Source organism: Notechis scutatus, chromosome 1 (assembly GCF_049901735.1).
Source record: "Notechis scutatus isolate UNSWTSFEM ecotype Mainland chromosome 1, rNotScu1.2, whole genome shotgun sequence".
NCBI classification, from domain to species: domain Eukaryota; kingdom Metazoa; phylum Chordata; class Lepidosauria; order Squamata; family Elapidae; genus Notechis; species Notechis scutatus.
In genome coordinates this window covers 167264431-167280496 of record NC_142009.1, presented here as the reverse complement: position 1 = coordinate 167280496, position 16066 = coordinate 167264431, and the positions used below count along the sequence as shown (strand labels likewise).

Here is a 16066-nt window from a genome sequence, read left to right as displayed (position 1 = left end):
TATATCATACATTATATTGTATCTATAATTAATTATTATTATTGTTGTTGTTGTTGTTATATAAAAATCTATGAGGAGATGTCAGCAATTTGATATACTTTGAAGGAAGAAGAACTAAAGAACAAAAAGCTGAAAAATAGTTTATGCAAAAAAATACAACCTGGAGAAAAAAACAATAATGGAAATCATGGAAGAACTAAAACAGTGTGTAATAGCAACGGTAAATAAAATAGAAAGATACCAAGGACGAATAAAACAATATTGTGAAAATGTCCAGTTCAGAAAAAACCAACCCTCTTTTACCGGTCACCGGATGAAAATCGAGTCCAAACTACTGTTCACCCATGTAAAGAAAAAACTTTGAAGTTTTGGAAAGAACTGTGGGAAAACCCAGTGGAACACAACAAAACTGCCTCCTGGATTAAAGATATTAAAAAACAAGCAATACAAAACAAAATGCAGAATATTGTAATAACATATAGTTGCAAAACAAGTAAAGAAGGTCAAGAACTGGAATGCACCTGGCCTGGACAAACTGCATGGATACTGGCTAAAACACCTGATCAGTCTCCATTACCACATGGCCAGTCAATTTGACAAAATGCTTCAAAATGCAACAAGCAAAGAATGACAATTAAAAGTGAGAATTTTATTATTGAAAGACCCTTGAAAAGGGATGTATGAAGATTTCACCCTTGGACCATTTAAAAGATTAGATTGATTAATTTCGGGACATAAAGATCCTTGGATATTTAACATTGTTTTTTTAGCTTGAAAAGTGGCTTTGATTTGGATAACGGACAGTTGGACAATTGGCTGGGAAGAAATAAAAGAAACAAGAACAGAGAGGAGTGAAATTTGTAAAGAAATTGCGTTGGATTTTCAGGAAATAAAATATACACTGGCAAGAGGATTTGAGAACATTTTGAATTAAATACAAAACATGGACACAAAGCTGGAAATTGAGATACAAATGATAAGAAGAAAGCAGGAGGACCAGGAAGAGGAGGAGCCAACTGAAAGAGGAACTAAAAATAAAAAGGATATAAATATAATGATTGATCTAAACCAAGGGGAGAGTAATAATAAAACAGGAATTGGAATTGCAAAGAGAAACCTTTGGGAGGAAGATAGGGGTGAGAGTAGATAACTTGGAAATGAGACAATGGAACATAATAGAGAAGGAAGAAATGTTTAAGAGGAAAGGTCAAAAAGTGGTAGCTAGAAATGGAAATATAAGAGAGGAATATGGGAGACAAGCTAAGAAGCAAAAAAACTAAAGCTTTAATGCGAGTAAGAGATGATGGTTAAAATAGAAAAGCAAAACATTGTGAAGTATTATAGAAGACAATGAAAGGCAACATTTAATAAAAATATAATATTATTAGAATTGTATAAATTGTTAAATGTAAGAATGATGAATTATTGTATTTGTATTAAAATGTGACTAGAAAGGGGAATTTTTCTTTTTTACATATAATAGTGGCATACTCAGAAATTAATAAGGGGATAGATAATAGAAATTGATTATTAATATATAATTGGTAGTAAAAGGAGTGAGGTTAAGAATATAGAGATTCACATAAAAATAACATACTGTAATATTGAATAATTAAGATTGATAATTTAATAATTATATGTATTAATTTGAAAAATTGTCAATTATATTAAGTAAGAGGAATATTGTCATATTTGTATCAAAATGTAAGAGGAATATTGTCATATTTGTATCAAAATGGAACCACACTGTTCACACATTGATTTTTGTTGTACTAAAAATTAAAAATAATAATAATAATAATAATAATAATAATAATAATAATAATAATAATAATAACAACAACAACAACAACAACAACAACCTAAGGATAACAATTCCCAAGATTTTTACATTTTTCCACAAAATTGGGCAGGCCATCATTGGGAAGTATTGTGGCATATCCTGATGTTTTTCCAGTAGAGCAGCATTCCTCATGCAGCTCGCATAGGAACATTCAGGGAATCATCATTTGTGATGTCTTCTTCTGACTCTTCATTTTGATACTGTTGCACATTTTTGTAAACTAAAATTTTCCTGAACAAATCTTTCTGTCTTCTGGGCCGACTCTGAGTGTGTCTTGTGTTCCATCTTCCATACAAGTTTATTCATATAAAAACATGACATAAAGCTGCCCATTATTGTTGTATCATGACATTTTATAGTGAATAGCAATAATATAGTGATATGTTGTTCATTAATTAATGTGATTATTCTTTGTTCACATATTCCAGCAACTGATTTTGAGATGTACACAGTATATATAACTATATGGACCATGTTTGAGGAAGATAGTAGATTTGTACAAGATGCTGGTTGGTTAGCCTGCAATCGTGCAAAGCCAGACCTTACAGTATAGTTTTGCACCCTGATTTTCAGGATCATAAAAACCAAAGAATATGCTTAATAGTAAGATAACCTCCAATTCCTTTTAGGTTAGGATTTTAAACAAGAAGATTGATTTTAACGATGTTCAATCCAGATGTGGTTCAAGAGATAACATCAATCATTCAGCAGGGGGAGGAAATGTAAGTAGAGTTAGTACCTTACATTGTTCTCCAGGTAACTGTGGAGAACCCATGCTATAAGAACTAGCTCTTTAATCCTCTACCAAGATTGCTTCTCTTCTTGCTAAAGCTTCACACATTAACTTGGTCTAGTAATGCATCAGCTTTGTGTGCTGAGTGGTATATCCCTTCCCCCCCAAAAAAATCAGAAAGTCTTAATTTCACTCAGAAGGACAAGAGCCAGGTTTTCTTCACAAAGCATCCTGTTCTACAAGCACTGATGTAATGACGTATTGCTGTGGTTCTTCTGAACTCCATCATTAATCAAAGTTTGAAAGCAAAATGGGGAAAAAAGTGTTTTACAAGTCTTGAGTTCTGAATGATGTCAACAGAAAATCACCATTACTTGATAAAAATTTCAGGTGTATTGTTACTGATTCAAAGGTAAGAGAAATGGATTGATCACCCATTGGTCCTAATCTTACCAGATGGCATTCATAGCCACTGAACAATACATGTTAACTCCTTATAAGATGATTTCACTTCACAATAGGAGATGCTTGACTCCTACATAGGGCTATCTTAGGAGTTATTTATCCAATTGTATGGTTTTATCCTTTCAACAAACTTATTCCAAGCAATCTAGTAAACACCTCTTAAATATTTTGACATTTTTGACATGTCAAAATTATAAGACAATATTTCCAATAATATTTCTCAGAAGCTAAGGAAGTTTATGAAATAACCTAGGAAGAGAAAATTGTCCTGAACAGAAAGTCGGGCAATGAAAATAAACATCCTTGATTATGTAAGGAAAATAGAAGCTTTAAAAGACACACTTCAACACACAGCACTGAGGCAAATCTTACCTTCATCTTTAAAAATAATCTCACTTTCCTGATTAATAACCTTACTTATTACTGAAAGAGATTTTTAAATGATTCCACTAATTTACTCTGCCAATGGGATGTTTGCTGTATTAACCTGGATATCATTCCTTTCTTTTTCCCATTATTACTTTCATGTATTGTGCATTTTTCAAACTTGATACTTACCTTTTCTATTTTTGTCTTCTTCCTACATATATAAAATGCATATTTTTCTGTATCTATAGCTCTCTATAAACATACATATATTTTGTATATTTTAAACAGGTGCAAATTGTAACCAAGAAGATAGACTTGAGTCATGTGACTTCTAAATGTGGTTCCCTGAAGAATATCCGTCATAGGCCAGGTAATGCTAAGATTTTCCAGAGGGGAAATGGAATTCTGTAAACTCCAGCATTTTGGTAAACTTTTACAGTTTCATTTCTAGGCACTCTGATTTCAAAATCATGTCTGGATTATGGGGGGAAACTGCATCCTCCATTTCCCTAATATCTGGTCTGTTGCCATTGCTACATGGCAGGGTAGGAGGAAGAAGAGAAAGAGGTCTCTAGCAAAGCCTATCTATCACCACAGCCACATAAATAAGGTGGGAAGAAGATGAACAGCACAAGAGAAACTCATAACAAAAAGCCTCGAGGGAGTAGATTGGTCATAACTACTTCTCAGTGCATTCTCTGAGGAATTTATGATTGTGAAACTTTTACACTGTTTCCTGAATTATGTCCTGCATTACATCATTGAATACATGGAACTAAATTAGAGAAAGGTTGACTACTGGTCAAATGTGTGCTGAGAAAATCATATAAACAATATACCTGGTAGGGATATTCACAAGTTTTTTTTTTTAAGGAAATTTCCCTTTTCTAGTAAAACCAGGTAATTGCAGATAAATCATTGGAATCAAATTTACCAATCCTTTTAAAATAGATAAACCAACATGAAGTAATTGGTTCTACATCTTCTAACACTAAAAACATACATATTGCATATATTTAGTATTGCAGTGATTTAAACTGTAAATTATCCATCTATCTATCTATCTATCTATCTATCTATCTATCTATCTATCTATCTCTATATATCTATCTATCAATCAACGAATCATCTTATTTATATCATGGGGCACATGTAAGTAGTCTTAATGGCTTAGTTAAAGTTAAATAGTTAATAGTTAAAAAATATAGTACACAGATACCCCAAACCAATACCTGGCATTAACACCTCAGTGCTCTCCTGAAATACTCCATCTTCAGCTATTTCTGGAGGACAGTTAAAGTTGGACACAACTGAATCTATTTAGTATTTTCGTATTTATTTGATTTGTCAATCGCTTACAAGATACAGATATAAGAATAAATATAGTTTTGAATACATGAGATAGATACTTATAAGAAAAATAAAAATAGGACAGGGACGGTAGGCATGATTGGTGCGCTTATGCAGGCCTCTTTAGGAAGGGGGTGAGGTCAATAGTAGACAGTCTAAGGTTAAATCTCATGTAGGTAGCGTTCTGGGGGTGGGGGGGGATGCCTCTAGGCTCCTATCTATCCTCCCCAAAATGGAAGACAGTCAGCTGCTTCTCTTGGCAGAATTCAAGTGGCTGTGAATGGGAGAGAAGTGGCCCTGCACATCACCTGGAACCAAACTGTAAAGGCCTTTATATGTTAAAGCTGGCACTTTATACTGAGTTGGGAAGCTAAGAGGAATATGGGAAACAACCAAGGTTACAGACTGGTAACCAAAACAAAGAGTTGTTTGAACAGAGACATAAATATATACACACAGTCTATTCAGAATCATCATTTCCCAACAAGTTACTGGGACCACATCAAAACTGGAGATGTTGATACACCACCCTGTTTAGTTTTCCAGTGTTAGTGGTGAATGACTCCCCAACCCTAGCAACTTGCATATATACATTCTTCTTGGAATAACTGAGAACACATCTAAGTTAAATAGTATGGGGTATATATACACACACACACCCCTTACTATTTAACTTAGATGTTTTCTCAGTCATTCCAAGAAAAATGGAGCTGATGTCTTTCCCAAAGTGATTAAGGGTAGAGTTAAAGGGACTCCCCCCCCCACAAAGTAAATAGATTACTATGTAAAGGTGGTTGAATCAAGGTAAGAAACCAGTGATTCAGAGTATTGAGGGGCACTAACGGAACTCCTGTTTGAAATTGCTTTTAAAGCAGCCACACTTTTTCCGGGAACCACAAAGGCAACTTTTTGTGTTAAAAACTGATGCAGTGCATAGCCTAACATCACCATTCTTTCATCTTGGCAGAGAACCTCTTTGAAACCTGGAATTATTGAAGACCAATAAAGAAACTGCATAATTTTATTTTCACAGTACAGAAAAATCATCTATTAGTGCAGCGGTTTGTTTACACAAACTCATTATTAATCTCTTGTATTTTAATGATAAAATTTAGATTATGATCGAAGTATAAAACTAACTATATAGTTTACATGAGAATTTTGCTTTCTTAATTTCAGGGGTGGGGGTGGGGGAATCTGTTTCTCCTGAAAGTTACATTAGTTGCATTGCTAGCATTGTATATAAAACAACTTGTAGGAAGAATATCTTTCATAGCAGTAAAATACTAAAATATTCAAAGAAAAATTATTTTAAAAATGGCTATACTGCAGTTCTTTTAAAAGGAAGGACAGATGCTTGTCATGAGTGTTTCCCACTATTTTTTTCTGGGTGTTTTCCAAACAATGTTTAAATGGAACTAAGCATATGTTATCCAAAATCATTCCGAGCAAAGATCTTTCACTGGTGTCCTGGCCATCTGGGAGGTAATTGGCCAATTCACTGTTCCTGCTTTTTGTTAACAGAGAACAGCCTAGTCCAGGGGTTTCCAACCATGGCAACTTTAAGACTTGTGGACTTCAACTCCCAGAATTCCTCAGCCAGCTGTGCTTAAAGTTGCTAAGGTTGGAGACCCCTGGACTAGTCCAATCAGGATCATAGCAACCTAGTGTGGTTGCAAGGAGGTGTACTCCAAAAATACCCAGAAGCTGTAGAGGCAGTGCTGCAGAAGCACTTCAATTTTATGGTGGCTGAAGTTAAATGACATGCTGAAGTATGGCAAAGGTCACATAGTCTTAACCAAGCCATTGCTATAATACGTAGGTAAGGTTTTCCTTATTAACCACAATGAAACCCATGGCCTGGGATTAGAGTGCAGTAAATCAAACCACCAACTGATTTAGTGTGTTATACAAATTGTGAAAATTCACCAATTCCTATATATCTCAGATTCCATTTTCATGGCAGATATATCTCATTTTAGTTAATAATAGCCCTATTTTCCAGTCATAAGGCCCACTGCTATAAAACTTTTGTCTACAATTATGTGGAGTGTGTGTATATATTTATTTCTCTTTTGTCTTGTTCTCATCATATACTAAATGATTTTTTTTTCTGTTTGATGTGCATAATAATCAGTTACACAGTAGGTTTAAATACTATTTAAATCCTAGATCCAGAAGAACTGTGCTCTTTTAAAGTATTTTTCCTTCCCTCATAACTTATAGGAGGGGGTCGAGTGAAAATCGAAAGTGTGAAACTGGATTTTAAAGAAAAGGCCCAAGCCAAGGTTGGGTCACTTGATAATGCTCACCATGTGCCTGGAGGAGGTAATATCAAGGTAAGACATCAAGGGTTATAGACTTGACAGCTTGTCAATATATTAATTTAATGGATTATCTATTCTTTTATTTAATATTTTGGAGTTATTTAATATTCTGGAGTTCTTCAGAGTCCTACAGGTAAAAATGACAATGATTTACACAGAGATAGAGATTGCTACTACCTCATAGTGTCCCCCATGAGGCTTGAGTTAATGCTTAGCTCTTCCTTCAGAGGAGACTTGCAAGAGCAGGGAGATTCCCAAGGGTGAAAATCCCATCTTTATGCCATATCCAAGCTCCAGAGATTTCCTGCTTCCTCTCTGAAGTCAAGACTTTACACTGTTACCACTGGTTTATGTACAAAAACTTTCAGACTTTATCTTCATTGCATGTTTGATTTTGTTTCTGTCAACTGTCCCAATTGGCATATTCAAAAAAAAGAAACTCCCAGCTCTTTAGGTTAACCAAGAGTAGCTTTATTGAAAAATCCATCTAGTCACGGCAGAAGCAAAGTCAGTTCTGGGATTTTTCCTGTGAAAACCTACATAGCTAACTCCCCTTTTCCGTTATGGCCCACCCACAGTTCATAGTTCACCAATAGAATTCAATTCTTTTGCTTTGGGAAAAGCTGTCTCCTTTGGTCAAAAACGTTCTTAATTACTTGGCCTTGTTAGATAACGTCTTTCTGGCAACAGACAGTTCACTTGTATTCCACGGCCTCTCTCCACCCTTAGGAATTCACACCCTCCCCTCACCCCATCACTGTTTGACAAAGCTGTGAGCAAAAGCAATAGGTACAGGCAACTATGGAGTCGAGTCAGGTTTGACAGTTTCTTTTTTGTTCCTGAAATCATTACAATTCTTTTTTGAATATTTCTATTTTTTTAAAAAAAAACATATGTTAAATACAGAATTTTAACAGAAATTGATTTACTTGCCCCTCTTAAATCTCCCCGGATGTGGAGGGGAACATTTTTACTTATTTATTTTTTATGTTCATATGAACCTCATTGCTTTTTTGATCTCTACAAAGCTGAACTATATGGTTCTCATTAACTACATTGTATTTGCTGGACTAACTGGAGTATTTGTTTTATGATTTAAACAAAAAAAGTTAAAATATTATTTAAATCAACGTTTCAATATTTTAAAAAGGAGTATACAGAATGCCCAAAGAATACAAATTATCTTTTAAAAAAAGTATTTTAGCCCAGGGAATCTGTCAGGAATGAATCTGTCGTTCAATTAATTTGGAAAGTCCTGATCAACAAAACTAAACTTATACTGCAACATTTCCCACTAGATACTTAGACATATCTTCATTTTCATTTAAATTTATTTAAAGAGAAATATGAAATGACTGTGGACAGTTCTGCAGTGGGAGATTTCTGGTGATGAAATTAGGACATCTTCATAAAGAGACTGGGCAAAGGACACAATTATAATCTGCTTTTAAAAGTTTGACCAGGAAAGATTGCCACCCAAGAAAATATTGAGAAAATTTTTCCAAGGAAAATAAAGTGAAATTGGTCTCAGGGGAGCTTCACACCTCTATAGTTCCTGCATTTTATTTTTGTACCTTTCTTCCTTGCACAGATTGACAGCCAGAAACTCAATTTCCGAGAGCATGCAAGGGCCCGTGTGGACCATGGCGCTGAAATCATCACCCAGTCTCCTGGCCGATCAAGTGTGGCTTCCCCTCGGAGGCTCAGCAACGTGTCCTCTTCCGGCAGTATCAACCTGCTTGAATCTCCTCAACTTGCCACCCTGGCTGAAGATGTTACTGCAGCCCTCGCTAAACAGGGCTTATGAATTTGCTTTGTTAGCAGTGTTTGAAGTTACAATATTTAGGCATGATTTCTTGCCAGGAATGGGCTCTGAGCAGGTGTTAACATTCATTCTTTACTATGTCTAAAATTAAGTCACATCCCAAGACTGTAGTAATCATAAAATAAAAACTGGGGGAAAGATCCATATAGATGCAGAAACTGGCCTGATTTCCAATTACAGCAGGAAGATTTTGGCTTTTCTATGGGTACAATTGCAGTATATTACATTGGACAATTATTGTTGCTCTGCTCTGTCTTGCATGGAGTATGTACTGTAATAACAATGCATTTTGACCTTCCATGTGCCTGAAGGCCATCCACTACTTTTTGAAGAGCCTTGTTCAATCCCTTAAGTTGCTTATTTGACCGGTTTGTTGATGGATGGAATTAAGAAGCATCTCCACTTGTAATTTATCAACAGGTTAATTTAAACAGGAGAGTTTGTGGACCATGCAGAAGGGCAAATATACTGATATCAACACTTCAGAAAGGGTGGGGTTATTTTATATACATGGGTAGAAGAAAGAGGTAATTAAGTTATTAATGTTGTGGAAGTTGGATGATTATGTCAGTGTATAGCTGATTACAATAAATTATTTAACTAATAATTAAGTAAGTAGCGGGGGAAAATCATGAGCTGTACTGGGGAAGCAACATTTTTTTCTTTTTTAAAACAGTTACCGAAATTAAGCTATGGAGTTATGTCAGATTAGAATATTAGTTAAGCATCTAGGTTTGTGTCTTCACTACTGGTTTCATGTCCTCTCCCATCTGTTTGATACAGATATATATATATATATATATATATATATATATATATATATATATATATATATATATATATCCATTTGTGATACCCCCTCATACTTGAATATTCTAATCCTTTATTCACAGTATCTGTGTCTCTTGCACCCTTTGGTGTTGCAATTTTAGGTCTGTAAAAGTAGATGTTAGCAGGGATATTATTTCCCTATTCAACCTTTTACAAATACAAAAAAAAAAAGATTGTTTAGCATGAAATTGCTTTCTGTAACATCTCAAAATGTAACCCTGTTTTAGTGCCAGATGCGAGTCTCTTCTGTGATACTGGAAAACGTCTTCTTTCTTTCTACCTATCTTTGTTTTCTTTGCCATTACTGATTTTATGTCTTACTTATCTTTCCTCCTTTCTTCCTGTTTTCCTGCCTTCCTGCCATCCCTCTCTCTCCAAAACTCTAGTTTTGAATTCAATATTTTAAAAATATCATTTAGAATAATGATTTTTCCTATGTTAAAAAACACTGAAGTACAAGTGATATTTTTAAATTATTCATTTTTTCTTTTGCTAAAGTTGAAATTCCAAGAAACAACAAGGAGTCTTCTCAGAAGTTATTCTATTTCTACAAATTTCATCTTTGCATTGATGTACTTGGACACCTCAGTAGAACAAGGCTCTGGAGAGTTGCATTCATTACATATATTGATTCCTGATATGTAAGCTCCCTAGGTAGGATAACCAAGATGATGGACTGATAAACTTCAGAAACAATATAAAAAGTATATGACAGTGTTTCTAATAAGAGAAAAGGCACTTAACTTGGAATGTATGGGATTTCCACCATTACTACATGGAAATTAAAAAGATACGCAAGATGGTCTGGTAATGTGATGCATAAGTGGACCACCGTCTACTCATGTAATATATGCTAGTTTTGACTATGTGATAATTGTTCCCTATTTTACCCTGCAGTTTTATGGCATTTTCCTTAAAATCACCTATATTACATTTGCATGTTCTCAAGCTGACCTGTATGTAAATGGTTCATTAGGATGGCTTTGTGTGTTGGAAGCTGTTGGACAAGGGCTACCTCTTAAACATTTTAATTTACCTAGTGTGTCTCAAGAATGATGCTTCAATTATTTTCAAAGAAAAACATCAACAATGCAAACAAACAAGAGGCTCATAAAAGCTAACAAATTTATCACTGCATACAATCTCATAAGATGCATGGAGCTGGCTCTCATTAGATGAATTTATTAGGTGCACAAATGTGATTCTGTGCACTTCTCTGGAATTGTTTTGTAATAGCTATAGGATTAAATTGGATCCTAATTTTAAAATAGAGCCTTTAATGTCAAGCTGTTATTTGTAAATGAATGGAAACAAGTATACCTGTATACTTGTTCAGATAATATGAGGATAGACTAATGCATAAATAGCCTGGTAGGTTATATCTTAGAAGCTGCCTCATGTTAAGATCCTACTGCTTATAATGCAGTCATGTAGGCTTTTTCTTTTAAATTTAGCCTGCAGTCAAGAGGACTGTTTTGGTCTGTGATTGCTATGATATTTGGAATAACTCTACGAAGTTTAAACACAATATTGATTACAGATGCAAGAATACCCCTGCTGGATCAGAACAAGAGAGCCAATCTTGCTGTGGGCTCTATGCCGCTGCTTTAAAAAAAAGTCAAAAGTCAAAAACAGCAGTATTTTTAATGAAATGTTGTCACTCGGACTCTGTGCTGTGGTTCTTGCAGAAGCCTCTGAGTTTTTATGTCTTTTTTCAATCTTGGAGAAAAGAGGATCCAAGGCTCAACTGAGCCTGAGGTGGACAATGCTAAGTGTCAGCCAGTCAGAACAGTGTTTAATCTGTGACTATTTTGTAATCTGCTTTTTTGAGATATAAACACATTCTAGATGATAAAGTTGCTTACCAAGCATACGTGTCCAAAGTCGTTAATTCCATGTTGCAGTTTTATCTTATCTTGAAGCTAAGTCCTTGTAATCATATTTGTCTTTCCATAGAAAGAATAGCAGAAGTTGAGGAACTTATACAAGTTGGAGAGCCAAAAGGGGACCATGCTATAATATAAGAAATGCATGTACTATGTTACAGGACTCTAGATTTTTACTGAGGACAATAGCGGGCATTGCCTAGTTAGTAATCCCACTGAAACTTTAACTGCCAACCATAGGCTTGATTTAAAAACTAATGACACAATGTAAGCTCTTTAAGGGACATGGTCACACAAAACATTGGATCATCTCTGCAGAAATTCTTTGTTTGTACCCTATTAAAAAATAATTAAAAGTTGTTAAGGCATGACACAATAACTTTGACTAGTAAGCTCTGTGGTCAAGTATAATAATCTATTTAGCAATTCACAGCAAATTTGAGGGAAAAGTCTATAACCAAAACAATGTATTAAAGCTAACCCATAACAAGGCAGGATCCCCTCTCTCTTCTGCCTACAATACTGTAATGTTGTATGAACCTAGATACTGAGGCAGTGATATGCTGCAGCTGGCGTACCAGTTTGCCAGAATTGATCATTAAATTTTCTGGAATTTTGCAAGCCAGATAAGAGGAGAGTAGCACTGCAATGCCTAATACACTGATCAGCTGTTTGGTAGCAGCTAACAAAGCCAGTTGTCACACATTGATGAGCTTCTCACTACATAAAGGGTACAGAAAAGGGTGTGGAAGCTGTTCCTATCAACTCTGGCCCAAGCCAGCAGTAACCATGCTTACTGAATGGTACATGTGTAAATGTGTGTGTGTGTACCTGTGCACACATACACACACCCTACATGATGTACATTTATAATTACAACTTCCCCTTCTTCTGGCTATTTGCAAATGAATCTCTTTGCCAAGAGAATATGCAAGAAGGACCAATATGTATTGTCACAACAGACATACTAGGGGTTTTTCTATTTTACTAGGCACTAAAATTCCTTCCAAATATATTAAGAGTGAAATAGTAGACCAAATTATCAGATAAATGCAGGCTTGGGATTTATGATGGACATCTGAATGCAACACAACACATACTGAATACAGTATTGCTGCTCCCTAGAATGGGGGAAATGGGAGTTGCTGGGCCTCAAGAAGACTACTGTGCAAAGTTGGCTGGTCATCAACAGCTTCTTTTTTTTATCTAAACAATTCTTGAAATGGTTACTGGGAAAAAAATAGCAAATTGCTTCTATATTGTTGGGGGGGGGAACCCCAGGAAATCAGCATCAGCACAATTTAGAGGAGACTGTATTGATCACTACTAATAAAATAATCAAGCAAAGTTCCTTATATAAAAACGATTATTTTGCATATCTGGTAAGGACAAATCTAGCAATCACTTCAACTTTAGCAAAGAGAAATACAAAATAATTTTCAGAGTGCTGGGATTTTTCCTTTCTCTCTCTTTCTCTTTTAAGATATAGTGTAAGCTGTGAGAAAGCCTGTGGAATTCTTTTGTTTCTGGCAATTCTAGAGCCTGTTATCATAAAAGAGGCATTTCTTGAATGACTGGTGGTAGGTAGTTCATGTTTTTCAATCCAACTTGCAGTTGTATTTGTTGCTGTATAGTGATTGTTTTGCAAAATAAAATCGCTTGTCATCAACTTGCTTGCATTCCAAGTTTCTGTTTCTCCATTATGTCAGAGTTTTCAGCAATCCAACCAGCACACAAATAATAAATTCAGCAGGATTCATTTATAGAAGAAACCTCTTTTTATACAATAATACACTGCTCAAAAAAATAAAGGGAACACTTAAACAACACAATGTAACTCCAAGTCAATCACACTTCTGTGAATTCAAACTGTCCACTTAGGTAGTAACACTGATTGACAATCAATTTCACATGCTGTTGTGCAAATGGAATAGACAACAGGTGGAAAGCATAGGCAGTTAGCAAGACATCCCCAATAAAGGAGTGGTTCTGCAGGTGGTGACCACAGACCACTTCTCAGTTCCTATGCTTTCTGGCTGATGGTTTGGTCACTTTTGAATGCTGGCAGTGTTTTCACTCTAGTCGTAGCATGAGACAGAGTGTACAACCCACACAAGTGGCTCAGGTAGTGCAGCTCATCCAGGATGGCACATCAATGCGAGCTGTGGCAAGAAGGTTTGCTGGGTCTGTCAGCGTAGTGTCCAGAGCATGGAGGCGCTACTAGGAGACAGACCAGTACATCAGGATATGTGGAGGAGGCTGTAGGAGGGCAACAACCCAGCATCAGGACCGCTACCCCCGCCTTTGTGCAAGGAGGGACAGGAGGAGCACTGCCAGAGCCCTGCAAAATGACCTCCAGTGGGCCACAAATGTGCATGTGGCTGCTCAAACGGTCAGAAACAGACTCCATGAGGGTGGTATGAGGGCCTGAAGTCCACAGGTGGGGGTTGTGCTTACAGCCCAACACCATGCAGGATGTTTGGCATTTGCCAGAGAACACCAAGATTGGCAAATTCGCCACTGGCGTCCTGTGCTCTTCACAGATGAAAGCAGGTTCACACTGAGCACATGTGACAGACATGACAGGGTCTGGAGACGCTGTGGATAACATTCTGCTGCCTGCAACATCCTCCAGCATGACCGGTTTGGCAGTGGGTCAGTAATAGTGTGGGGTGGCATTTCTTTAGGAGGCCATACAGCCCTCCATGTGCTCGCCAGAGGTAGCCTGACTGCCATTAGGTACCGAGATGAGATCCTCAGACCCCTTGTGAGACCATATGCTGGTGCGATTGGCTCTGGGTTCCTCCTAATGCACGACAATGCTAGACCTCATGTGGCTGGAGTGTGTCAGCAGTTCCTGCAAGACAAAGGCATTGATGCTATGGACTGGCCTGCCCATTCCCCAGATCTGAATCCAATTGAGCACATCTGGGACATCATGTCTCGCTCCATCCATCAACGCCACATTGCACCACAGACTGTCCATGAGTTGGGGGATGCTTTAGTCCAGGAGTGGGAGGAGATCCCTCAGGAGACCATCCGCCACCTCATCAGAAGCACGCCCAGGCGTTGTAGGGACGTCATACAGGCATGTGGAGGCCACACACACTACTGAGCCTCATTTTGACTTGTTTTAAGGACATTACATCAAAGTTGGATCAGCCTGTAGTGTTTTTTTCCACTTTAATTTTGAGTGTAACTCCAAATCCAGACCTCCATGGGTTGCTAAATTTGATTTCCATTAATAATTTTTGTGTGATTTTCTTGTCAGCACATTCAACTATGTAATGAACAAAGTATTTAATAAGAATATTTCATTCATTCAGATCTAGGATGTCTTATTTTTGTGTTCCCTTTATTTTTTTGAGCAGTGTATAAAGTATGATGCATGTATACAATACCCATGCAGCAGAAGCCAGAACCAAACTCAGAATCCAGAAGTCATAATCACAGAAGCAAAAGATTGCAAGAACAAACCAACTCATATATATACAAATCAGTCAATCTAAGCCACACCCAGGTACCGAGTTGTCTGACATGGCTCACAACTGATCCTGCTTCTTAGTCACCAAACAGTTCCCATTGGCTGACTTGTTATGGATATCCCAGCTCATAATTTCTTACATACTGACACTCCTCCCTTTATGACTAGAATAGACATAAAACTGAATAACTTAATATTCTTCCCATGGTGCACTCCACTCAATGGCTTGGTCATTATATCTGCCAGATTGTCTTCTGAAGAACAGTGAAGCAAGCTATATTTGATGGCTTCTCTTATATTACAATATTTAATGACCACATGCTTACTTCTAGTTTTCACTCTGTCACCTGTTGCCATTTTAATGCAAGCAGCATTATCCTCAAACACAGTTACAGCTTCCTTTACCTTTATGTTTAAATCCTTTAACAGCCGTACAGGTGAAACTTGAAAAATTAGAATATTGTGCAAAAGTTCATTTATTTCAGTAATGCAACTTAAAAGGTGAAACTAATATATGAGATAGACTCATTACATGCAAAGCAAGATAGTTCAAGCTGTGATTTGTTATAATTGAGATTATTATGTTTTACAGCTCATGACAACCCCAAATCCACAATCTCAGAAAATTAGAATATTACATGCAATCAATAAAACAAGGATTGTACATAGAACAATATAGGACCTCTGAGAAGTATAAGCATGCATATGTACTCAGTACTTGGTTTGGGCCCCTTTTGCAGCAATTACTGCCTCAATGCAGCATGGCATGGAAGCTATCAGCCTGTGGCACTGCTGAGGTGTTGTGGAAGACCAGGATGCTTCATTAGCGGCCTTCAGCTCTTCTGCATTGTTCGGTCTCATGTCTCTCATCTTTCTCTTGGCAATGCTCCATAGATTCTCTATGGGGTTCAGGTCAAGCGAGCTTGTTGGCCAATCAAGCACAGTAATCCCAC

At 36.6% G+C, this 16066-nt stretch overlaps 1 protein-coding gene across 27 annotated transcripts in view; it reads left to right on the top strand.

Moving 5' to 3' along the window:
* Positions 1 to 13300, top strand: part of MAP2 (microtubule associated protein 2) — a 260296-nt gene extending 246996 nt beyond the window's left edge. For 21 of the 27 annotated variants that reach the window (XM_087949428.1, XM_087949430.1, XM_087949429.1 and 18 more), the window contains 4 exons: positions 2473 to 2565; positions 3699 to 3780; positions 6987 to 7099; positions 8679 to 13300. In XM_087949428.1, coding sequence (XP_087805554.1) covers positions 2473 to 2565; positions 3699 to 3780; positions 6987 to 7099; positions 8679 to 8894 — 504 coding nt within the window. In that variant the 3' untranslated portion in view covers positions 8895 to 13300. The remainder of the gene's footprint in view (positions 1 to 2472; positions 2566 to 3698; positions 3781 to 6986; positions 7100 to 8678) is intronic. The other 6 variants (XM_087949450.1, XM_087949449.1, XM_087949445.1 and 3 more) reach the window with 1 other exon arrangement.
* Positions 13301 to 16066: the final 2766 nt, after the last annotated feature.